General features: G+C 49.3%; 1 protein-coding gene across 1 annotated transcript in view; it reads left to right on the top strand.

Annotated features, from left to right (window-relative positions):
- The window catches only part of LOC139386860 (microtubule cross-linking factor 1-like), a 196,843-nt gene that overhangs the window by 128,938 nt on the left and 41,088 nt on the right, over positions 1–26,817 (top strand). The window contains 3 exon segments of the mRNA XM_071132718.1: positions 6,105–6,338; positions 24,710–24,862; positions 25,687–25,854. Coding sequence (XP_070988819.1) covers positions 6,105–6,338; positions 24,710–24,862; positions 25,687–25,854 — 555 coding nt within the window.

Here is a 26,817-nt window from a genome sequence, read left to right as displayed (position 1 = left end):
TCTGAGGGGTGGGCCAGTCCTCTTCTGGCTGTGCCAGGTAGAGAGGAACCAGGCTATGAGGGGTGGCCAGTCCTCTTCTGGCTGTGCCGGGTAGAGAGGAACCAGGCTCTGAGGGGTGGCCAGTCCTCTTCTGGCTGTGCCGGGTAGAGAGGAACCAGGCTATGAGGGGTGGCCAGTCCTCTTCTGGCTGTGCCAGGTAGAGAGGAACCAGGCTATGAGGGGTGGCCAGTCCTCTTCTGACTGTGACAGAAAGTATAATAGATGGGTTATCCCACATTGGAGACAAGTTGAAGATTACATTCCCTTTCATGAACGTCCCACTTTCTAGAGAGCTCTTCTGTGTTCAGACCCATTTAGGTTCTCATAAGCCTTATCCCTGCCCATCTCTTTAAGGATTTGACATGTACGAGCAAAGGGGTCAGCATGGGCCTCCAGGAAGTAGCCTCTCCGTTATCTCAGCCAATCACGGATCCTGACTTTCTCCCGACATACTGTAGCTCAGTGCTTTCTCCTTGGCTAAACTAGGCTCCTAATTTAACATTTTGTATTCCTGTTAACAGATCTCAGACCAGTTTGTAATGAAGGTATATGATAGTTTACATGTTTTTAAAAAAAGGCGTTACTTAACGTCAAAAGCCTTTACAATCCTGAACCTGGTCGCAGTTTGACTGTTGGCAGACATACAGGAAGTTCTAAAATGTTATGACACAACAAGCATGCTATTTGCATGCCATATTGTCCTTACGTCACATAAAGTACATTGTCTCTAAGTCTGCATAGTGTCACGTAATTATAGCATTGACACAAACACTGACCAGGGATGTGGTTTCTCTAATATTGGATTTCAGTTTCCCCTCTAACGTAATCTGTGAAGCGGAGAGAGTGAATGAATGAGAGGACGGGTGTAAAAGCAGCTCTGGTACAGGAGGATTACTGCTCTGTGTGATTTACATTTGACATTGGGCTGACAGACAGGGAGAGAGAGGTAGATGAGAAAGGAATGGAGGGAGAGAGAGGGAGAGAGAGAGAGAGAGAGTAAGAGAGAAAGAGGAAGGAGAAATAGATAGAAGGAGAGAGAGGGGGAGGAGAAAGGAATGGAGGGAGAGCGGGCGAGAGAGAGAGAGAGTAAGAGAGAAAGAGGAAGGAGAAATGGATAGAGGGAGAGAGAGGGAGAGAGAGAGAGAGAAAGGAATGGAGGGAGAGAGAGAGTAAGAGAGAAAGAGGAAGGAGAAATAGATAGAGGGAGAGGAGAAAGGAATGGAGGGAGAGAGGGAGAGGGCGGAGATGGAGAGAGGGGGGGATTCCGGGACAGTTCTACTAATGAGGACAGAACACAGTCCCGTAAGAACACAGTCCCATTAGAACACAGTCCCATTAGAGCACAGTCCCATAATAACACAGTCCCATTAGAACACAGAACACAGTCCCATTAGAACACAGTCCCATTAGAACACAGTCCCATTAGAACACAGAACACAGTCCCATTAGAACACAGAACACAGAACACAGTCCCATTAGAACACAGAACACAGTCCCATTAGAACACAGTCCCATTAGAACACAGTCCCATTAGAACACAGAACACAGTCCCATTAGAACACAGTCCCATAAGAACACAGAACACAGTCCCATTAGAACACAGAACACAGTCCCGTTAGAACACAGAACACAGTCCCATTAGAACACAGAACACAGTCCCATTAGAACACAGAGCACAGTCCCATTAGAACACAGAACACAGTCCCTCTCTAATATAATATAGCTCTCATATCTGCTCCGCCCACATCCGTCAACTGAGGGTTTAATGATAACTGATGGAGTACTGTACTATACAGTCTGTATGTATCTAGATAATACTGAGGGTTTAATGATAACTGATGGAGTACAGTCTGTATGTACCTAGATAATACTGAGGGTTTAATGGTAACTGATGGAGTACTGTACTGTCTGTATGTATCTAGATAATACTGAGGGTTTAATGATAACTGGTGGAGTACTGTACTATACTGTCTGTATGTACCTAGATAATACTGAGGGTTTAATGGTAACTGATGGAGTACTGTACTATACAGTCTGTATGTATCTAGATAATACTGAGGGTTTAATGATAACTGATGGAGTACTGTACAGTACAGTCTGTATGTATCTAGATAATACTGAGGGTTTAATGATAACTGATGGAGCACTGTCTGTATGTACCTAGATAATACTGAGGGTTTAATGATAACTGATGGAGCACTGTCTGTATGTATCTAGATAATACTGAGGGTTTAATGATAACTGATGGAGTACTGTCTGTATGTATCTAGATAATACTGAGGGTTTAATGATAACTGATGGAGCACTGTCTGTATGTATCTAGATAATACTGAGGGTTTAATGATAACTGATGGAGTACTGTCTGTATGTATCTAGATAATACTGAGGGTTTAATGATAACTGATGGAGTACTGTACCATACTGTCTGTATGTATCTAGATAATACTGAGGGTTTAATGATAACTGATGGAGTACTGTACCATACTGTCTGTATGTATCTAGATAATACTGAGGGTTTAATGATAACTGATGGAGTACTGTACAGTACAGTCTGTGGCGTTACAGACAAATCCCACTAACTTTCCAAAATGTCCTGGTTTTCCAGAAATCCTGGTCCGAATTTCCTGCTTATTATGATTCCGGGCAATCTTCTAACCGGGATTTCTGGAAATCCTGGGAATTTGGGAAAAGTTACCAGAATTTTGCAACCCTAGACGTCAGGCATGACGAAAGGCACAACATTTACACAGGTTCATGCATGTATTTTTGTTTAGCATTGACGTCAATGGTAAATCTGGAGTTATGCCCACAGATTTCAAGTAAGTATTTGCCCATTGTGTAGTTAGCCTGGGTACCAGTCTGTTTAGCTGACATTTCACTCCTTGTACGCAGCTCTGAGGGTTACTGTGTTGAGGGGTACAGCTCTGAGGGTAACTGTGTTGAGGGGTACAGCTCTGAGGGTAACTGTGTTGAGGGGTACAGCTCTGAGGGTAACTGTGTTGAGGGGTACAGCTCTGAGGGTAACTATGTTGAGGGGTACAGCTCTGAGGGTAACTGTGTTGAGGGGTACAGCTCTGAGGGTAACTGTGTTGAGGGGTACAGCTCTGTGGGGTACAGCTCTGAGGATAACTGTGTTGAGGGGTACAGCTCTGAGGGGTACAGCTCTGAGGGGTACAGCTCTAAGGGTAACTGTGTTGAGGGGTACAGCTCTGAGGGGTACAACTCTGAGGGTAACTGTGTTGAGGGGTACAGCTCTGAGGGGTACAGCTCTGATGATAACTGTGTTGAGGGGTACAGCTCTGAGGATAACTGTGTTGAGGGGTACAGCTCTGAGGATAACTGTGTTGAGGGGTACAGCTCTGAGGGTAACTGTGTTGAGGGGTACAGCTCTGAGGGGTACAGCTCTGAGGGTAACTGTGTTGAGGGGTACAGCTCTGAGGGTTACTGTGTTGAGGGGTACAGCTCTGAGGGTAACTGTGTTGAGGGGTACAGCTCTGAGGGTTACTGTGTTGAGGGGTACAGTTCTGAGGGTAACTGTGTTGAGGGGTACAGCTCTGAGGGTAACTGTGTTGAGGGGTACAGCTCTGAGGGGTACAGCTCTAAGGGTAACTGTGTTGAGGGGTACAGCTCTGAGGGGTACAGCTCTGAGGATAACTGTGTTGAGGGGTACAGCTCTGAGGGGTACAGCTCTGAGGGGTACAGCTCTAAGGGTAACTGTGTTTAGGGGTACAGCTCTGAGGGGTACAGCTCTGAGGGTAACTGTGTTGAGGGGTACAGCTCTGAGGGGTACAGCTCTGATGATAACTGTGTTGAGGGGTACAGCTCTGAGGATAACTGTGTTGAGGGGTACAGCTCTGAGGATAACTGTGTTGAGGGGTACAGCTCTGAGGGTAACTGTGTTGAGGGGTACAGCTCTGAGGGGTACAGCTCTGAGGGTAACTGTGTTGAGGGGTACAGCTCTGAGGGTTACTGTGTTGAGGGGTACAGCTCTGAGGGTAACTGTGTTGAGGGGTACAGCTCTGAGGGTTACTGTGTTGAGGGGTACAGTTCTGAGGGTAACTGTGTTGAGGGGTACAGCTCTGAGGGTAACTGTGTTGAGGGGTACAGCTCTGAGGGTTACTGTGTTGAGGGGTACAGCTCTGAGGGTAACTGTGTTGAGGGGTACAGCTCTGAGGGTAACTGTGTTGAGGGGTACAGCTCTGAGGGTAAATGTGTTGAGGGGTACAGCTCTGAGGGTAACTGTGTTGAGGGGTACAGCTCTGAGGGTAACTGTGTTGAGGGGTACAGCTCTGAGGGTAACTGTGTTGAGGGGAACAGCTCTGAGGGTAACTGTGTTGAGGGATACAGCTCTGAGGGTTACTGTGTTGAGGGGTACAGTTTTGAGGGTTACTGTGTTGAGGGTAACTGTGTTGCGGGGTACAGCTACGCGACACAGCTGGGGAAGAGATGCAGTTGCGACTGGATCACGATCGCAGGTTGAGGCCTGGACAGGAGGACAGAGAGGCCTTCTCTGGGACCATGGCACAGGTACAGTACTGGTACATCTTGACTCATAGTAACAGGTACAGTACTGGTACAACTTGACTCATAGTAACAGGTACAGTACTGGTACATCTTGACTCATAGTCAGTAACAGGTGTACTGGTACAACTTGACTCATAGTAACAGGTACAGTACTGGTACATCTTGACTCATAGTAACAGGTACAGTACTGGTACATCTTGACTCATAGTAACAGGTACAGTACTGGTACATCTTGACTCATAGTAACAGGTAAAGTACTGGTACATCTTGACTCATAGTAACAGGTAAAGTACTGGTTACAAAGGGTCATGTTCTTTAGATAGTTGTACTATCTATAGATCCAGGAGTTTTCTCTCTGGTTAAAGAGTCAGGGTTTTTCCTGGTTCCCTCTCCACCTAACTACCCACCAACCTAGTAATAACAATCAAATATATGCCATACATATGTATATTTCACCTGTACTCTCCTCCCTTGTTCCCCTCGCTATCTCCCCTCCTCCTCTCTGTTCCTCTCTCTTTCACCCCTCCTCCTCCTCTCTGTTCCTCTCTCTATCACCCCTCCTCCTCCTCTCTGTTCCTGTCTCTATCACCCCTCCTCCTCCTCATCCTCCTCCTCCCTGTTCCTCTCTCTATCACCCCTCCTCCTCCTCCTCTCTGTTCCCCTCTCTATCACCACTCCTCCTCCATGTTCCTCTCTCTATCACCCCTCCTCCTCCTCCCTGTTCCTCTCTCTATCACCCCTCCTCCTCCTCCTCCTCCTCCTCCTCATCCTCCTCCCTGTTCCTCTCTCTATCACCCCTCCTCCTCCTCTCTGTGCCTCTCTCTATCACTCCTCCTCCTCCCTGTTCCTCTCTCTATCACCCCTCCTCCTCCCTGTGCCTCTCTCTATCACCCCTCCTCCTCCTCTTCCTCCCTGTTCCTCTCTCTATCACCCCTCCTCTTCCTCCTCCTCCCTGTTCCTCTCTCTATCACCCCCCCTCCTCCTCCTCCCTGTTCTTCTCTCCATCACCCCTCCTCCTCCCTGTTCCTCTCTCTATCACCCCTCCTCCTCCTCCCTGTTCCTTTCTCTATCACCCCTCCTCCTCCCTGTTCCTCTCTCTATCACCCCTCCTCCTCCCTGTTCCTCTCTATATCTCCCCCATAACCCCTCCTCCTCCTCCCTGTTCCTCTCTATATCTCCCCCAATCACCCCTCCTCCTCCTCCCTGTTCTCCTCTATGTCTCCCCCATCACCCCTCCTCCTCCCTTTTCCCCTCTATATCTCCCCCTATCCCCCTCCTCCTCCTCCCTGTTCCTCTCTCTATCTCCCCCCTACCACCCCTCCTCCTCCCTGTTCCTCTCTCTATCTCCCCCTTATCACCCCTCCTCCTCCCTGTTCCCCTCTCTATCTCTCCAATCTCCCCTCCTCCTCCCTGTTCCTCTCTCTATCTCCCCCATCACCCCTCCTCCCCGTTCCCCTCTATATCTCCCCACCTATCACACCCTACCTCCTCCTCCCTCCATCCCTCCCACCTTCCCCATCCCTACCTCTCCCCCCCACCAGGTTGAGGAACGGAGGCGGCTGGAGGTGCAGGGTGTGAGGCCCAGGGGGGGTCTGGATCTTACTGGCCTGCAGGCCCACGAGGCTCCCTGGGTCCAGGAAAGAACCCTACTGCAGCAGGAGGTCCGGTTGTTCAGACACAACACCATCGTCTTCTATATGAAGCTACGCTGGATCCTTATGCACTGGAGGCTGGGGAAGAGGACAGAGACAGGGGAGGAGACAGCACACTCAGAGGTGAGATGACTGGCTAGAGGTAGAGGCTGAACCCCAGGTAGTTTAGTCTGGAGGCTGGGGAAGAGGACAGAGGACAGAGACAGGGGAGGAGACAGCACACTCAGAGGTGAGATGACTGGCTAGAGGTAGAGGCTGAACCCCAGGTAGTTTAGTCTGGAGGCTGGGATAGAGGACAGAGACGGGAGGAGACAGCACACTCAGAGGTGAGATGACTGACTAGAGGTAGAGGCTGAACCCCAGGTAGTTTAGTCTGGAGGCTGGGGAAGAGGACAGAGGACAGAGACAGGGGAGGAGACAGCACACTCAGAGGTGAGATGACTGGCTAGAGGTAGAGGCTGAACCCCAGGTAGTTTAGTCTGGAGGCTGGAGAAGAGGACAGAGACAGGGGAGGAGACGGCACACTCAGAGGTGAGATGACTGGCTAGAGGAAGAGGCTGAACCCCAGGTAGTTTAGTCTGGAGGCTGGGGAAGAGGACAGAGGACAGAGACGGGAGGAGACGGCACACTCAGAGGTGAGATGACTGGCTAGAGGAAGAGGCTGAACCCCAGGTAGTTTAGTCTGGAGGCTGGGGAAGAGGACAGAGGACAGAGACAGGGGAGGAGACGGCACACTCAGAGGTGAGATGACTGGCTAGAGGAAGAGGCTGAACCCCAGGTAGTTTAGTCTGGAGGCTGGGGAAGAGGACAGAGGACAGAGACGGGAGGAGACAGCACACTCAGAGGTGAGATGACTGGCTAGAGGAAGAGGCTGAACCCCAGGTAGTTTAGTCTGGAGGCTGGAGAAGAGGACAGAGGACAGAGACAGGGGAGGAGACAGCACACTCAGAGGTGAGATGACTGGCTAGAGGTAGAGGCTGAACCCCAGGTAGTTTAGTCTGGAGGCTGGAGAAGAGGACAGAGGACAGAGACAGGGGAGGAGACAGCACACTCAGAGGTGAGATGACTGGCTAGAGGTAGAGGCTGAACCCCAGGTAGTTTAGTCTGGAGGCTGGAGAAGAGGACAGAGGACAGAGACAGGGGAGGAGACGGCACACTCAGAGGTGAGATGACTGGCTAGAGGAAGAGGCTGAACCCCAGGTAGTTTAGTCTGGAGGCTGGGGAAGAGGACAGAGGACAGAGACGGGAGGAGACGGCACACTCAGAGGTGAGATGACTGGCTAGAGGTAGAGGCTGAACCCCAGGTAGTTTAGTCTGGAGGCTGGAGAAGAGGACAGAGGACAGAGACGGGAGGAGACGGCACACTCAGAGGTGAGATGACTGGCTAGAGGAAGAGGCTGAACCCCAGGTAGTTTAGTCTGGAGGCTGGGGAAGAGGACAGAGGACAGAGACGGGAGGAGACGGCACACTCAGAGGTGAGATGACTGGCTAGAGGTAGAGGCTGAACCCCAGGTAGTTTAGTCTGGAGGCTGGAGAAGAGGACAGAGGACAGAGACGGGAGGAGACGGCACACTCAGAGGTGAGATGACTGGCTAGAGGAAGAGGCTGAACCCCAGGTAGTTTAGTCTGGAGGCTGGGGAAGAGGACAGAGGACAGAGACAGGGGAGGAGACGGCACACTCAGAGGTGAGATGACTGGCTAGAGGAAGAGGCTGAACCCCAGGTAGTTTAGTCTGGAGGCTGGGGAAGAGGACAGAGGACAGAGACGGGAGGAGACGGCACACTCAGAGGTGAGATGACTGGCTAGAGGAAGAGGCTGAACCCCAGGTAGTTTAGTCTGGAGGCTGGAGAAGAGGACAGAGGACAGAGACAGGGGAGGAGACGGCACACTCAGAGGTGAGATGACTGGCTAGAGGAAGAGGCTGAACCCCAGGTAGTTTAGTCTGGAGGCTGGAGAAGAGGACAGAGGACAGAGACAGGGGAGGAGACGGCACACTCAGAGGTGAGATGACTGGCTAGAGGTAGAGGCTGAACCCCAGGTAGTTTAGTCTGGAGGCTGGGGAAGAGGACAGAGGACAGAGACGGGAGGAGACGGCACACTCAGAGGTGAGATGACTGGCTAGAGGTAGAGGCTGAACCTCAGGTAGTTTAGTCTGGAGGCTGGAGAAGAGGACAGAGGACAGAGACGGGAGGAGACGGCACACTCAGAGGTGAGATGACTGGCTAGAGGTAGAGGCTGAACCCCAGGTAGTTTAGTCTGGAGGCTGGAGAAGAGGACAGAGGACAGAGACGGGAGGAGACGGCACACTCAGAGGTGAGATGACTGGCTAGAGGAAGAGGCTGAACCCCAGGTAGTTTAGTCTGGAGGCTGGGGAAGAGGACAGAGGACAGAGACAGGGGAGGAGACGGCACACTCAGAGGTGAGATGACTGGCTAGAGGAAGAGGCTGAACCCCAGGTAGTTTAGTCTGGAGGCTGGGGAAGAGGACAGAGGACAGAGACGGGAGGAGACGGCACACTCAGAGGTGAGATGACTGGCTAGAGGTAGAGGCTGAACCCCAGGTAGTTTAGTCTGGAGGCTGGGGAAGAGGACAGAGGACAGAGACGGGAGGAGACGGCACACTCAGAGGTGAGATGACTGGCTAGAGGTAGAGGCTGAACCCCAGGTAGTTTAGTCTGGAGGCTGGAGAAGAGGACAGAGGACAGAGACGGGAGGAGACGGCACACTCAGAGGTGAGATGACTGGCTAGAGGTAGAGGCTGAACCCCAGGTAGTTTAGTCTGGAGGCTGGAGAAGAGGACAGAGGACAGAGACGGGAGGAGACGGCACACTCAGAGGTGAGATGACTGGCTAGAGGAAGAGGCTGAACCCCAGGTAGTTTAGTCTGGAGGCTGGGGAAGAGGACAGAGGACAGAGACAGGGGAGGAGACGGCACACTCAGAGGTGAGATGACTGGCTAGAGGAAGAGGCTGAACCCCAGGTAGTTTAGTCTGGAGGCTGGGGAAGAGGACAGAGGACAGAGACGGGAGGAGACGGCACACTCAGAGGTGAGATGACTGGCTAGAGGAAGAGGCTGAACCCCAGGTAGTTTAGTCTGGAGGCTGGAGAAGAGGACAGAGGACAGAGACAGGGGAGGAGACGGCACACTCAGAGGTGAGATGACTGGCTAGAGGAAGAGGCTGAACCCCAGGTAGTTTAGTCTGGAGGCTGGAGAAGAGGACAGAGGACAGAGACAGGGGAGGAGACGGCACACTCAGAGGTGAGATGACTGGCTAGAGGTAGAGGCTGAACCCCAGGTAGTTTAGTCTGGAGGCTGGAGAAGAGGACAGAGGACAGAGACAGGGGAGGAGACGGCACACTCAGAGGTGAGATGACTGGCTAGAGGAAGAGGCTGAACCCCAGGTAGTTTAGTCTGGAGGCTGGAGAAGAGGACAGAGGACAGAGACAGGGGAGGAGACGGCACACTCTGAGGTGAGATGACTGGCTAGAGGAAGAGGCTGAACCCCAGGTAGTTTAGTCTGGAGGCTGGGGAAGAGGACAGAGGACAGAGACGGGAGGAGACGGCACACTCAGAGGTGAGATGACTGGCTAGAGGTAGAGGCTGAACCCCAGGTAGTTTAGTCTGGAGGCTGGGGAAGAGGACAGAGGACAGAGACGGGAGGAGACGGCACACTCAGAGGTGAGATGACTGGCTAGAGGTAGAGGCTGAACCCCAGGTAGTTTAGTCTGGAGGCTGGGGAAGAGGACAGAGGACAGAGACGGGAGGAGACGGCACACTCAGAGGTGAGATGACTGGCTAGAGGAAGAGGCTGAACCCCAGGTAGTTTAGTCTGGAGGCTGGAGAAGAGGACAGAGGACAGAGACAGGGGAGGAGACGGCACACTCAGAGGTGAGATGACTGGCTAGAGGTAGAGGCTGAACCCCAGGTAGTTTAGTCTGGAGGCTGGGGAAGAGGACAGAGGACAGAGACGGGAGGAGACGGCACACTCAGAGGTGAGATGACTGGCTAGAGGTAGAGGCTGAACCCCAGGTAGTTTAGTCTGGAGGCTGGGGAAGAGGACAGAGGACAGAGACGGGAGGAGACGGCACACTCAGAGGTGAGATGACTGGCTAGAGGAAGAGGCTGAACCCCAGGTAGTTTAGTCTGGAGGCTGGAGAAGAGGACAGAGGACAGAGACAGGGGAGGAGACGGCACACTCAGAGGTGAGATGACTGGCTAGAGGAAGAGGCTGAACCCCAGGTAGTTTAGTCTGGAGGCTGGAGAAGAGGACAGAGGACAGAGACGGGAGGAGACGGCACACTCAGAGGTGAGATGACTGGCTAGAGGAAGAGGCTGAACCCCAGGTAGTTTAGTCTGGAGGCTGGAGAAGAGGACAGAGGACAGAGACAGGGGAGGAGACGGCACACTCAGAGGTGAGATGACTGGCTAGAGGTAGAGGCTGAACCCCAGGTAGTTTAGTCTGGAGGCTGGAGAAGAGGACAGAGGACAGAGACGGGAGGAGACGGCACACTCAGAGGTGAGATGACTGGCTAGAGGAAGAGGCTGAACCCCAGGTAGTTTAGTCTGGAGGCTGGAGAAGAGGACAGAGGACAGAGACAGGGGAGGAGACGGCACACTCAGAGGTGAGATGACTGGCTAGAGGTAGAGGCTGAACCCCAGGTAGTTTAGTCTGGAGGCTGGAGAAGAGGACAGAGGACAGAGACGGGAGGAGACGGCACACTCAGAGGTGAGATGACTGGCTAGAGGAAGAGGCTGAACCCCAGGTAGTTTAGTCTGGAGGCTGGGGAAGAGGACAGAGGACAGAGACAGGGGAGGAGACCGCACACTCAGAGGTGAGATGACTGGCTAGAGGAAGAGGCTGAACCCCAGGTAGTTTAGTCTGGAGGCTGGGGAAGAGGACAGAGGACAGAGACGGGAGGAGACGGCACACTCAGAGGTGAGATGACTGGCTAGAGGTAGAGGCTGAACCCCAGGTAGTTTAGTCTGGAGGCTGGGATAGAGGACAGAGACGGGAGGAGACGGCACACTCAGAGGTGAGATGACTGGCTAGAGGTAGAGGCTGAACCCCAGGTAGTTTAGTCTGGAGGCTGGGGAAGAGGACAGAGGACAGAGACGGGAGGAGACGGCACACTCAGAGGTGAGATGACTGGCTAGAGGAAGAGGCTGAACCCCAGGTAGTTTAGTCTGGAGGCTGGGGAAGAGGACAGAGGACAGAGACGGGAGGAGACGGCACACTCAGAGGTGAGATGACTGGCTAGAGGTAGAGGCTGAACCCCAGGTAGTTTAGTCTGGAGGCTGGAGAAGAGGACAGAGGACAGAGACGGGAGGAGACGGCACACTCAGAGGTGAGATGACTGGCTAGAGGAAGAGGCTGAACCCCAGGTAGTTTAGTCTGGAGGCTGGGGAAGAGGACAGAGGACAGAGACAGGGGAGGAGACGGCACACTCAGAGGTGAGATGACTGGCTAGAGGAAGAGGCTGAACCCCAGGTAGTTTAGTCTGGAGGCTGGGGAAGAGGACAGAGGACAGAGACGGGAGGAGACGGCACACTCAGAGGTGAGATGACTGGCTAGAGGAAGAGGCTGAACCCCAGGTAGTTTAGTCTGGAGGCTGGAGAAGAGGACAGAGGACAGAGACAGGGGAGGAGACGGCACACTCAGAGGTGAGATGACTGGCTAGAGGAAGAGGCTGAACCCCAGGTAGTTTAGTCTGGAGGCTGGAGAAGAGGACAGAGGACAGAGACAGGGGAGGAGACGGCACACTCAGAGGTGAGATGACTGGCTAGAGGTAGAGGCTGAACCCCAGGTAGTTTAGTCTGGAGGCTGGAGAAGAGGACAGAGGACAGAGACAGGGGAGGAGACGGCACACTCAGAGGTGAGATGACTGGCTAGAGGAAGAGGCTGAACCCCAGGTAGTTTAGTCTGGAGGCTGGAGAAGAGGACAGAGGACAGAGACAGGGGAGGAGACGGCACACTCAGAGGTGAGATGACTGGCTAGAGGAAGAGGCTGAACCCCAGGTAGTTTAGTCTGGAGGCTGGGGAAGAGGACAGAGGACAGAGACGGGAGGAGACGGCACACTCAGAGGTGAGATGACTGGCTAGAGGTAGAGGCTGAACCCCAGGTAGTTTAGTCTGGAGGCTGGGGAAGAGGACAGAGGACAGAGACGGGAGGAGACGGCACACTCAGAGGTGAGATGACTGGCTAGAGGTAGAGGCTGAACCCCAGGTAGTTTAGTCTGGAGGCTGGGGAAGAGGACAGAGGACAGAGACGGGAGGAGACGGCACACTCAGAGGTGAGATGACTGGCTAGAGGAAGAGGCTGAACCCCAGGTAGTTTAGTCTGGAGGCTGGAGAAGAGGACAGAGGACAGAGACAGGGGAGGAGACGGCACACTCAGAGGTGAGATGACTGGCTAGAGGTAGAGGCTGAACCCCAGGTAGTTTAGTCTGGAGGCTGGGGAAGAGGACAGAGGACAGAGACGGGAGGAGACGGCACACTCAGAGGTGAGATGACTGGCTAGAGGTAGAGGCTGAACCCCAGGTAGTTTAGTCTGGAGGCTGGGGAAGAGGACAGAGGACAGAGACGGGAGGAGACGGCACACTCAGAGGTGAGATGACTGGCTAGAGGAAGAGGCTGAACCCCAGGTAGTTTAGTCTGGAGGCTGGAGAAGAGGACAGAGGACAGAGACAGGGGAGGAGACGGCACACTCAGAGGTGAGATGACTGGCTAGAGGAAGAGGCTGAACCCCAGGTAGTTTAGTCTGGAGGCTGGAGAAGAGGACAGAGGACAGAGACGGGAGGAGACGGCACACTCAGAGGTGAGATGACTGGCTAGAGGAAGAGGCTGAACCCCAGGTAGTTTAGTCTGGAGGCTGGAGAAGAGGACAGAGGACAGAGACAGGGGAGGAGACGGCACACTCAGAGGTGAGATGACTGGCTAGAGGTAGAGGCTGAACCCCAGGTAGTTTAGTCTGGAGGCTGGAGAAGAGGACAGAGGACAGAGACGGGAGGAGACGGCACACTCAGAGGTGAGATGACTGGCTAGAGGAAGAGGCTGAACCCCAGGTAGTTTAGTCTGGAGGCTGGAGAAGAGGACAGAGGACAGAGACAGGGGAGGAGACGGCACACTCAGAGGTGAGATGACTGGCTAGAGGTAGAGGCTGAACCCCAGGTAGTTTAGTCTGGAGGCTGGAGAAGAGGACAGAGGACAGAGACGGGAGGAGACGGCACACTCAGAGGTGAGATGACTGGCTAGAGGAAGAGGCTGAACCCCAGGTAGTTTAGTCTGGAGGCTGGGGAAGAGGACAGAGGACAGAGACAGGGGAGGAGACAGCACACTCAGAGGTGAGATGACTGGCTAGAGGAAGAGGCTGAACCCCAGGTAGTTTAGTCTGGAGGCTGGGGAAGAGGACAGAGGACAGAGACGGGAGGAGACGGCACACTCAGAGGTGAGATGACTGGCTAGAGGTAGAGGCTGAACCCCAGGTAGTTTAGTCTGGAGAATGGGATAGAGGACAGAGACGGGAGGAGACGGCACACTCAGAGGTGAGATGACTGGCTAGAGGTAGAGGCTGAACCCCAGGTAGTTTAGTCTGGAGGCTGGAGAAGAGGACAGAGGACAGAGACAGGGGAGGAGACGGCACACTCAGAGGTGAGATGACTGGCTAGAGGAAGAGGCTGAACCCCAGGTAGTTTAGTCTGGAGGCTGGGGAAGAGGACAGAGGACAGAGACAGGGGAGGAGACGGCACACTCAGAGGTGAGATGACTGGCTAGAGGAAGAGGCTGAACCCCGGGTAGTTTAGTCTGGAGGCTGGGGAAGAGGACAGAGGACAGAGACGGGAGGAGACAGCACACTCAGAGGTGAGATGACTGGCTAGAGGTAGAGGCTGAACCCCAGGTAGTTTAGTCTGGAGGCTGGGATAGAGGACAGAGACGGGAGGAGACGGCACACTCAGAGGTGAGATGACTGGCTAGAGGTAGAGGCTGAACCCCAGGTAGTTTAGTCTGGAGGCTGGAGAAGAGGACAGAGGACAGAGACAGGGGAGGAGACGGCACACTCAGAGGTGAGATGACTGGCTAGAGGAAGAGGCTGAACCCCAGGTAGTTTAGTCTGGAGGCTGGGGAAGAGGACAGAGGACAGAGACAGGGGAGGAGACGGCACACTCAGAGGTGAGATGACTGGCTAGAGGTAGAGGCTGAACCCCAGGTAGTTTAGTCTGGAGGCTGGAGAAGAGGACAGAGGACAGAGACAGGGGAGGAGACGGCACACTCAGAGGTGAGATGACTGGCTAGAGGTAGAGGCTGAACCCCAGGTAGTTTAGTCTGGAGGCTGGGGAAGAGGACAGAGGACAGAGACAGGGGAGGAGACAGCACACTCAGAGGTGAGATGACTGGCTAGAGGTAGAGGCTGAACCCCAGGTAGTTTAGTCTGGAGGCTGGGGAAGAGGACAGAGGACAGAGACAGGGGAGGAGACAGCACACTCAGAGGTGAGATGACTGGCTAGAGGTAGAGGCTGAACCCCAGGTAGTTTAGTGTGGAGGCTGGAGAAGAGGACAGAGGACAGAGACAGGGGAGGAGACGGCACACTCAGAGGTGAGATGACTGGCTAGAGGAAGAGGCTGAACCCCAGGTAGTTTAGTCTGGAGGCTGGGGAAGAGGACAGAGGACAGAGACGGGAGGAGACGGCACACTCAGAGGTGAGATGACTGGCTAGAGGTAGAGGCTGAACCCCAGGTAGTTTAGTCTGGAGGCTGGGGAAGAGGACAGAGGACAGAGACGGGAGGAGACGGCACACTCAGAGGTGAGATGACTGGCTAGAGGTAGAGGCTGAACCCCAGGTAGTTTAGTCTGGAGGCTGGGGAAGAGGACAGAGGACAGAGACAGGGGAGGAGACGGCACACTCAGAGGTGAGATGACTGGCTAGAGGAAGAGGCTGAACCCCAGGTAGTTTAGTCTGGAGGCTGGGGAAGAGGACAGAGGACAGAGACGGGAGGAGACAGCACACTCAGAGGTGAGATGACTGGCTAGAGGTAGAGGCTGAACCCCAGGTAGTTTAGTCTGGAGGCTGGGATAGAGGACAGAGGACAGAGACGGGAGGAGACGGCACACTCAGAGGTGAGATGACTGGCTAGAGGTAGAGGCTGAACCCCAGGTAGTTTAGTCTGGAGGCTGGGGAAGAGGACAGAGGACAGAGACGGGAGGAGACGGCACACTCAGAGGTGAGATGACTGGCTAGAGGTAGAGGCTGAACCCCAGGTAGTTTAGTCTGGAGGCTGGGGAAGAGGACAGAGGACAGAGACAGGGGAGGAGACGGCACACTCAGAGGTGAGATGACTGGCTAGAGGAAGAGGCTGAACCCCAGGTAGTTTAGTCTGGAGGCTGGGATAGAGGACAGAGACGGGAGGAGACGGCACACTCAGAGGTGAGATGACTGGCTAGAGGAAGAGGCTGAACCCCAGGTATCCCCAATCCTTTTTTTTTATTTATTATTTATTTATTTCACCTTTATTTAACCATGTAGGCTAGTTGAGAACACCTTTATTTAACCAGGTAGGCTAGTTGAGAACACCTTTATTTAACCAGGTAGGCTAGTTGAGAACACCTTTATTTAACCAGGTAGGCTAGTAGAGAACACCTTTATTTCACCAGGTAGGCTAGTTGAGAACACCTTTATTTAACCAGGTAGGCTAGTTGAGAACACCTTTATTTAACCAGGGAGGCTAGTTGAGAACACCTTTATTTAACCAGGTAGGCTAGTTGAGAACACCTTTATTTAACCAGGTAGGCTAGTTGAGAACACCTTTATTTAACCAGGGAGGCTAGTTGAGAACACCTTTATTTAACCAGGTAGGCTAGTTGAGAACACCTTTATTTAACCAGGTAGGCCAGTTGAGAACACCTTTATTTAACCAGGTAGGCTAGTTGAGAACACCTTTATTTAACCAGGTAGGCCAGTTGAGAACACCTTTATTTAACCAGGTAGGCTAGTTGAGAACACCTTTATTTAACCAGGTAGGCTAGTTGAGAACAACTTTATTTAACCAGGTAGGCTAGTTGAGAACACCTTTATTTAACCAGGTAGGCTAGTTGAGAACACCTTTATTTAACCAGGTAGGCTAGTTGAGAACACCTTTATTTAACCAGGTAGGCTAGTTGAGAACACCTTTATTTAACCAGGTAGGCTAGTTGAGAACACCTTTATTTAACCAGGTAGGCTAGTTGAGAACACCTTTATTTAACCAGGTAGGCTAGTTGAGAACAACTTTATTTAACCAGGTAGGCTAGTTGAGAACACCTTTATTTAACCAGGTAGGCTAGTTGAGAACAACTTTATTTAACCAGGTAGGCTAGTTGAGAACACCTTTATTTAACCAGGTAGGCTAGTTGAGAACACCTTTATTTAACCAGGTAGGCCAGTTGAGAACACCTTTATTTAACCAGGGAGGCCAGTTGAGAACACCTTTATTTAACCAGGTAGGCTAGTTGAGAACACCTTTATTTAACCAGGTAGGCCAGTTGAGAACACCTTTATTTAACCAGGTAGGCTAGTTGAGAACACCTTTATTTAACCAGGTAGGCCAGTTGAGAACACCTTTATTTAACCAGGTAGGCTAGTTGAGAACACCTTTATTTAACCAGGTAGGCCAGTTGAGAACACCTTTATTTAACCAGGTAGGCTAGTTGAGAACACCTTTATTTAACCAGGTAGGCCAGTTGAGAACACCTTTATTTAACCAGGTAGGCTAGTTGAGAACACCTTTATTTAACCAGGTAGGCCAGTTGAGAACACCTTTATTTAACCAGGTAGGCTAGTTGAGAACACCTTTATTTAACCAGGTAGGCTAGTTGAGAACACCTTTATTTAACCAGGTAGGCTAGTTGAGAACACCTTTATTTAACCAGGTAGGCTAGTTGAGAACACCTTTATTTAACCAGGTAGGCTAGTTGAGAACACCTTTATTTAACCAGGTAGGCCAGTTGAGAACACCTTTATTTAACCAGGTAGGCTAGTTGAGAACACCTTTATTTAACCAGGTAGGCTAGTTGAGAACACCTTTATTTAACCAGGTAGGCCAGTTGAGAACACCTTTATTTAACCAGGTAGGCCAGTTGAGAACACCTTTATTTAACCAGGTAGGCTAGTTGAGAACACCTTTATTTAACCAGGTAGGCCAGTTGAGAACACCTTTATTTAACCAGGTAGGCCAGTTGAGAACACCTTTATTTAACCAGGTAGGCTAGTTGAGAACACCTTTATTTAACCAGGTAGGCCAGTTGAGAACACCTTTATTTAACCAGGTAGGCTAGTTGAGAACACCTTTATTTAACCAGGTAGGCTAGTTGAGAACACCTTTATTTAACCAGGTAGGCCAGTTGAGAACACCTTTATTTAACCAGGTAGGCCAGTTGAGAACACCTTTATTTAACCAGGTAGGCCAGTTGAGAACACCTTTATTTAACCAGGTAGGCTAGTTGAGAACACCTTTATTTAACCAGGTAGGCCAGTTGAGAACACCTTTATTTAACCAGGTAGGCCAGTTGAGAACACCTTTATTTAACCAGGTAGGCCAGTTGAGAACACCTTTATTTAACCAGGTAGGCTAGTTGAGAACACCTTTATTTAACCAGGTAGGCCAGTTGAGAACACCTTTATTTAACCAGGTAGGCCAGTTGAGAACACCTTTATTTAACCAGGTAGGCTAGTTGAGAACACCTTTATTTAACCAGGTAGGCTAGTTGAGAACAACTTTATTTAACCAGGTAGGCTAGTTGAGAACACCTTTATTTAACCAGGTAGGCTAGTTGAGAACACCTTTATTTAACCAGGTAGGCTAGTTGAGAACACCTTTATTTAACCAGGTAGGCTAGTTGAGAACACCTTTATTTAACCAGGTAGGCTAGTTGAGAACACCTTTATTTAACCAGGTAGGCTAGTTGAGAACACCTTTATTTAACCAGGTAGGCTAGTTGAGAACAACTTTATTTAACCAGGTAGGCTAGTTGAGAACACCTTTATTTAACCAGGTAGGCTAGTTGAGAACAACTTTATTTAACCAGGTAGGCTAGTTGAGAACACCTTTATTTAACCAGGTAGGCTAGTTGAGAACACCTTTATTTAACCAGGTAGGCCAGTTGAGAACACCTTTATTTAACCAGGGAGGCCAGTTGAGAACACCTTTATTTAACCAGGTAGGCTAGTTGAGAACACCTTTATTTAACCAGGTAGGCCAGTTGAGAACACCTTTATTTAACCAGGTAGGCTAGTTGAGAACACCTTTATTTAACCAGGTAGGCCAGTTGAGAACACCTGTATTTAACCAGGTAGGCTAGTTGAGAACACCTTTATTTAACCAGGTAGGCCAGTTGAGAACACCTTTATTTAACCAGGTAGGCTAGTTGAGAACACCTTTATTTAACCAGGTAGGCCAGTTGAGAACACCTTTATTTAACCAGGTAGGCTAGTTGAGAACACCTTTATTTAACCAGGTAGGCCAGTTGAGAACACCTTTATTTAACCAGGTAGGCTAGTTGAGAACACCTTTATTTAACCAGGTAGGCTAGTTGAGAACACCTTTATTTAACCAGGTAGGCCAGTTGAGAACACCTTTATTTAACCAGGTAGGCCAGTTGAGAACACCTTTATTTAACCAGGTAGGCTAGTTGAGAACACCTTTATTTAACCAGGTAGGCCAGTTGAGAACACCTTTATTTAACCAGGTAGGCCAGTTGAGAACACCTTTATTTAACCAGGTAGGCTAGTTGAGAACACCTTTATTTAACCAGGTAGGCCAGTTGAGAACACCTTTATTTAACCAGGTAGGCTAGTTGAGAACACCTTTATTTAACCAGGTAGGCTAGTTGAGAACACCTTTATTTAACCAGGTAGGCCAGTTGAGAACACCTTTATTTAACCAGGTAGGCCAGTTGAGAACACCTTTATTTAACCAGGTAGGCCAGTTGAGAACACCTTTATTTAACCAGGTAGGCTAGTTGAGAACACCTTTATTTAACCAGGTAGGCCAGTTGAGAACACCTTTATTTAACCAGGTAGGCCAGTTGAGAACACCTTTATTTAACCAGGTAGGCCAGTTGAGAACACCTTTATTTAACCAGGTAGGCCAGTTGAGAACACCTTTATTTAACCAGGTAGGCTAGTTGAGAACACCTTTATTTAACCAGGTAGGCCAGTTGAGAACACCTTTATTTAACCAGGTAGGCCAGTTGAGAACACCTTTATTTAACCAGGTAGGCTAGTTGAGAACACCTTTATTTAACCAGGTAGGCCAGTTGAGAACACCTTTATTTAACCAGGTAGGCTAGTTGAGAACACCTTTATTTAACCAGGTAGGCTAGTTGAGAACACCTTTATTTAACCAGGTAGGCTAGTTGAGAACACCTTTATTTAACCAGGTCGGCCAGTTGAGAACACCTTTATTTAACCAGGTAGGCCAGTTGAGAACACCTTTATTTAACCAGGTAGGCCAGTTGAGAACACCTTTATTTAACCAGGTAGGCCAGTTGAGAACACCTTTATTTAACCAGGTAGGCTAGTTGAGAACACCTTTATTTAACCAGGGAGGCCAGTTGAGAACACCTTAATTTAACCAGGGAGGCTAGTTGAGAACACCTTTATTTAACCAGGTAGGCTAGTTGAGAACACCTTAATTTAACCAGGGAGGCCAGTTGAGAACACCTTAATTTAACCAGGTAGGCCAGTTGAGAACACCTTTATTTAACCAGGTAGGCCAGTTGAGAACACCTTAATTTAACCAGGTAGGCCAGTTGAGAACAAGTTCTCATTTACAACAGCGACCTGGCCAAGATTAAGCAAAGCAGTTTGACACATACAACAACAGAGAGTTACACATAAACAAACATACAGTCAATAACACAATAGAAAAAAGTCTATATACAGTGTGTGCAAATGAGGTAAGATGAGGGAGGTAAGGCAATAAATAGGCCATAATAGTGAAATAATTACAATTTAGCAATTAAACACTGTAGTCATAGAGACTAGAGTGATAGATGTACAGAAGATGAATGTGCAAGTAGAGACACTGGGGTGCAAAGGAGCAACAAACAAAAAAATGTATAACAGTATGGGGATGAGGTACTGTAGATAGATGGGCTATTTACAGATGGGCTATGTACAGGTGCAGTGATCCGTGAGCTGCTCTGACAGCTGGTGCTTAAAGTTAGTGAGGGAGATATGAGTCTCCAGCTTCAGTGATTTTTACAATTCGTTCCAGTCATTGGCTGCAGAGAACTGGAAGGAAAGGCGGCCAAAGGAGGATTTGGCTTTGGGGGTGACTAGTGAAATATACCTGCTGGAGCGTGTGCTACGGGTGGGTGTTGCTATGGTGACCAGTGAGCTGAGATAAGGCGGGGCTTTACCTAGCAAAGACTTATAGATGACCTGGAGCCAGTGGGTTTGGTGACGAATCTGTAGCGAGGGCCAGCCAACGAGAGCATACAGGTCGCAGTGGTGGGTAGTATATGGGGCTTTGGTGACAAAACGGATGGCACTGTGATAGACTGCATCCAATTTGCTGAGTAGAGTGTTGGAGGCTATTATTTAAATGACATCGCCAAAGTCAAGGGTCGGTAGGATAGTCAGTTTTACGAGGGTATGTTTGGCAGCATGAGTGAAGGATGCTTTGTTGCGAAATAGGAAGCCGATTCTAGATTTAATTTTGGATTGGCGATGTTTAATTTGAGTGGAAGGAGAGTTTACAGTCTAACCAGACACCTAGGTATTTGTAGATGTCCACATATTCTAAGTCAGAACTGTCCAGAGTAGTGATGCTGGACGGTCGGGTACAAGCAGCGATCGGTTGAATAGCATACATTTAGTTTTACTTGCATTTAAGAGCAGTTGGAGGCCACGGAAGGAGTGTTGTATGGCATTGAAGCTCGTCTGGAGGTTAGTTAACACAGTGTCCAAAGAAGGGCCAGAAGTATACAGAATTGTGTTGTCTGCATAGAGGTGGATCAGAGAATCACCAGCAGCAAGAGCGACATCATTGATGTATACAGAGAAAAGAGTCGGCCCGAGAATTGAACCCTGTGGCACCCCCATAGAGACTGCCAGAGGTCTGAACAACAGGCCCTCTGATTTGACACACTGAACTCTGTCTGAGAAGTAGTTGGTGAACCTGGCTAGGCAGTCATTTGAGAAACCAAAGCTGTATATTCTGCCGATAAGAATGTGGTGATTGACATAGTCGAAAGCCTTGGCCAGGTCAATGAATACAGCTGCACAGTATTGTCTCTTATCGATGGAGGTTAGGATATCGTTTATGACCTTGAGCATGGCTGAGATGCACCCATGACCAGCTTGGAAACCAGAGTACATAACGTAGAAGGGACGCTGTGATTCAAAATGGTCGGTAATCTGTTTGTTAACTTGGCTTTTGAAGACCTTACAAAGGCAGGGTAGGATAGATATAGGTCTGGAGCAGTTTGCGTCTAGAGTGTCACCCCCTTTGAAGAGGGGGATGACCGCGGCAGCTTTCCAGTCTTTGGGAATCTCAGACGATATGAAAGTGAGGGAATAGGCTAGTAATAGGGGTTGCAACAATTTTGGCTAATCATTTTAGAAAGAAAGGGTCCAGATTGTCTAGCCCGGCTGATTTGTAAGGGTCCAGATTTTGCAGATCTTTCAGAACATCAGCTGTCTGGATTTGGGTGAAGGAGAAATGGGGGAGGCTTGGGCGAGTTGCTGTGGCAGGTGCAGGGCTGTTGGTCAGGGTAGGCGTAGCCAGGTGGAAAGCATGGCCAACTGTTGAAAAATGCGGAATTCTCAATTATCGTGGATTTATCGGTGGTCACAGTGTTTCCGCCTCAGTGCTGAGGGCAGCTGGGAGGAGGTGCCGTAACCATGAAAACATTTCTGACAGTGGTTGGGAACAATTTCTCTGGAGGCACTCCACACCGGCTCTAAACCATCCAATCAAGCCAAAAGTCAGTCACTTAGGGAAGTAGGCGTGAGCGGAGTACATTTGGTTAGACCAATCAGTGAATAACAGCAAGGCTGGAGAAAAAGCCTGCAGTCCCAATAGTTTTCCAGGAGGAGAGTTGACATCTAGCTCAAAATCACATAGGATTGGCTTGTTTGATTGGTCAACTGAGTGATTGATTGACTGACTTTCAGTTTGTTGGTTGGTTAGTTAGTTTATTGGTGTACTGCTCCTTTCCTTGCTTTGATGTTGGCTATAATAACCTTGTTATTGTCGGCTATAATAACCTTGTTATTGTCGGCTATAATAACCTCGTTATTGTCAACTATAATAACCTTGTTATTGTCGGCTATAATAACCTTGTTATTGTCGGCTATAATAACCTCGTTATTGTTGGCTATAATAACCTCGTTATTGTCGGCTATAATAACCTCGTTATTGTCGGCTATAATAACCTTGTTATTGTCGGCTATAATAACCTTGTTATTGTCGGCTATAATAACCTTGTTATTGTCGGCTATAATAACCTCGTTATTGTCGGCTATAATAACCTTGTTATTGTCAACTATAATAACCTTGTTATTGTCGGCTATAATAACCTTGTTATTGTCGGCTATAATAACCTTGTTATTGTCGGCTATAATAACCTTGTTATTGTCGGCTATAATAACCGTGTTATTGTCGGCTATAATAACCTTGTTATTGTCGGATATAATAACCTTGTTATTGTCAACTATAATAACCTTGTTATTGTCGGCTATAATAACCTTGTTATTGTCGGCTATAATAACCTTGTTATTGTCGGCTATAATAACCGTGTTATTGTCAAATCAAAATCAAATCAAATGTATTTATATAGCCCTTCGTACATCAGCTGATATCTCAAAGTGCTGTACAGAAACCCAGCCTAAAACCCCAAACAGCAAGCAATGCAGGTGTAGAAGCACGGTGGCTAGGAAAAACTCCCTAGAAAGGCCAAAACCTAGGAAGAAACCTAGAGAGGAACCAGGCTATGTGGGGTGGCCAGTCCTCTTCTGTCTGTGCCGGGTGGAGATTATAACAGAACATGGCCAAGATGTTCAAATGTTCATAAATGACCAGCATGGTCGAATAATAATAAGGCAGAACAGTTGAAACTGGAGCAGCAGCACGGTCAGGTGGACTGGGGACAGCAAGGAGTCATCGTGTCAGGTAGTCCTGGGGCATGGTCCTAGGGCTCAGGTCCTCCGAGAGAGAGAAAGAAAGAGAGAAGGAGAGAATTAGAGAACGCACACTTAGATTCACACAGGACACCGAATAGGACAGGAGAAGTACTCCAGATATAACAAACTGACCCTAGCCCCCCGACACATAAACTACTGCAGCATAAATACTGGAGGCTGAGACAGGAGGGGTCAGGAGACACTGTGGCCCCATCCGAGGACACCCCCGGACAGGGCCAAACAGGAAGGATATAACCCCACCCACTTTGCCAAAGCACAGCCCCCACACCACTAGAGGGATATCTTCAACCACCAACTTACCATCCTGAGACCAGGCTGAGTATAGCCCACAAAGATCTCCGCCATGGCACAACCCAAGGGGGGGCGCCAACCCAGACAGGATGACCACATCAGTGAATCAACCCACTCAGGTGATGCACCCCTTCCAGGGACGGCATGAGAGAGCCCCAGTAAGCCAGTGACTCAGCCCCTGTAATAGGGTTAGAGGCAGAGAATCCCAGTGGAAAGAGGGGAACCGGCCAGGCAGAGACAGCAAGGGCGGTTCGTTGCTCCAGAGCCTTTCCGTTCACCCTCCCACTCCTGGGCCAGACTACACTCAATCATATGACCCACTGAAGAGATGAGTCTTCAGTAAAGACTTAAAGGTTGAGACCGAGTTTGCGTCTCTGACATGGGTAGGCAGACCGTTCCATAAAAATGGAGCTCTATAGGAGAAAGCCCTGCCTCCAGCTGTTTGCTTAGAAATTCTAGGGACAATTAGGAGGCCTGCGTCTTGTGACCGTAGCGTACGTGTAGGTATGTACGGCAGGACCAAATCAGAGAGATAGGTAGGAGCAAGCCCATGTAATGCTTTGTAGGTTAGCAGTAAAACCTTGAAATCAGCCCTTGCTTTGACAGGAAGCCAGTGTAGAGAGGCTAGCACTGGAGTAATATGATCAAATTTTTTGGTTCTAGTCAGGATTCTAGCAGCCGTATTTAGCACTAACTGAAGTTTATTTAGTGCTTTATCCTGGTAGCCGGAAAGTAGAGCATTGCAGTAGTCTAACCTAGAAGTGACAAAAGCATGGATTAATTTTTCTGCATCATTTTTGGACAGAAAGTTTCTGATTTTTGCAATGTTACGTAGATGGAAAAAAGCTGTCCTTGAAATGGTCTTGTTATGTTCTTCAAAAGAGAGATCAGGGTCCAGAGTAACGCCGAGGTCCTTCACAGTTTTATTTGAGACGACTGTACAACCATTAAGATTGTCGGCTATAATAACCTTGTTATTGTTGGCTATAATAACCTTGTCATTCCATGTCTTGTTTGTCGCAGTATGAGAAGTTGGAGGGTATTCCAGAGCTGATCTTGGAGACGGAGAGAGAGGACAGGGACAGGTCGTGTACCCAGCTACCCCAGAGAGACAGCCCCGAGCCTGGCCCCACAACCCAACTCCCCTCCACTGAACGCCTGCAGCACCAGACACAGGTAGGGTACAATGGATTTCTAGCTGTTGATACACTCCAAACCCTGGATTAAACTCTGGATTAAAAGGCACTTTGGATGAGTGCAAAGTCTGTTCAAGTACAGTGGAGTTCAATGATCCCTCGAACATGTTATACAACATACCACAACAGAACATGTTATACAACAGACCACAACAGAACATGTTATACAACAGACCACAACAGAACATGTTATACAACAGACCACAACAGAACATGTTATACAACAGACCACAACAGAACATGTTATACAACAGACCACAACATACCACAACAGAACATGTTATAGAACAGACCACAACAGAACATGTTATAGAACAGACCTCAACAGACCACAACAGAGACTAGAACATGTTATAGAACAGACCACAACAGAACACAACAGAGACTAGAACATGTTATAGAACAGACCACAACAGAGACTAGAACATGTTATAGAACAGACCTCAACAGAGACTAGAACATGTTATAGAACAGACCACAACAGAGACTAGAACATGTTATAGAACAGACCACAACAGAACACAACAGAGACTAGAACATGTTATAGAACAGACCACAACAGAGACTAGAACATGTTATAGAACAGACCTCAACAGAACCCTTGTACTAATGTACATATTATCCATCAAGCCAGAATATAGTATATAGTATTCTCCGGAGTCTTTTCTGGTGTGATGTGTGTAGGTCAACGTGAACATTATGGCTTGTGTGTAGAAACAGATGACATTATCAGAAGATCTCCGTCATATCTTAAATAAATGATTGTTCCAGTTTGGTTCTTCCTCCCCCGCTCCTCCTCTCCAGGTGGGTGAGAACCGTAGGGTGCTCCAGGCAGTGCGCTCCCTGTTAGAGGAGTTCAGGTTAGAGTTGAGGGAGGAGGAGAACAGGAGGTGCCAGCTGCAGCAGATCTACGCTAATGACAAAGCTTCCTGGGAGGTCAAATGGGCAGAGATGAAGTGTCACGTCGCTCAGGTAACACACAAACACACACACACACACACACACACACACACACACACACACACACACACACACACACACAGAGAGAGGCAGACAGACAGACAGACAGACAGACAGACAGACAGACAGACAGACAGACAGACAGACAGACAGACAGACAGACAGACAGACAGACCCACCCACCCACCCACCCTTAGAAAAAGGGTTCCATAAGGTTTATTTGGCTGACCCCATAAGATAACCCTTTTTGGTTCCAGGTCGAACTCTTTTCGATTTCATATAGTTCTACCTGGAACCAAAAAGGGTTCTACCTGGAACCAAAAAGGGTTCTACCTGGAACCAAAAAGGGTTATTCAAAAGGTTCTCCTATGGGGACAGACAAAATAACAATTTTAGGTTCTAGTCCGAGGGGTGGGTGTGTCTATTTGTCAATGTCAGCTGGTGTGGGATGTCTAATATCAAAGAAGTCTCAAGGTATTGCTCGCCTGAGGTAGAGTACCTCATGATAAGCTGTAGACCACACTATCTACCAAGGGAGTTTTCATCTATGTTATTTGTAGCCATCTATTTACTACCACAGACTGATGCTGGCACTAAGAACGCACTCAACGAGCTGTATAGAAAAAATATATGTACAGTGTGTGAAAATGAAGAAGAGTAGGGAGGTAAGGCAATAAATAGGCCACAGAGGCGAAATAATTACAATTTGGCGTTAACACTGGAGTGATGGATGTGCAGATGATGATGTGGAAGTAGAGATACTGGGGTGCAAAAGAGCAAGAGGATAAATGACAATATGGGGATGAGGTAGCTGGGTGTGCTATTTACAGATGGGCTGTGTACAGGTACAGTGATCGGTAAGCTGCTCTGACAGCTGATACTTAAATTTAGAGAGGGAAGCCTCCCGGGTGGCGCAGTGGTTAAGGGCGTTGTACTGCAGCGCCAGCTGTGCCATCAGCGTCTCTGGGTTCGCGC

Source organism: Oncorhynchus clarkii, chromosome 28 (genome assembly GCF_045791955.1).
Source record: "Oncorhynchus clarkii lewisi isolate Uvic-CL-2024 chromosome 28, UVic_Ocla_1.0, whole genome shotgun sequence".
In the NCBI taxonomy this organism is placed as follows: domain Eukaryota; kingdom Metazoa; phylum Chordata; class Actinopteri; order Salmoniformes; family Salmonidae; genus Oncorhynchus; species Oncorhynchus clarkii.
Note: the sequence above shows the minus strand (reverse complement) of the source record. Positions and strands in the feature narration are given on the sequence as shown.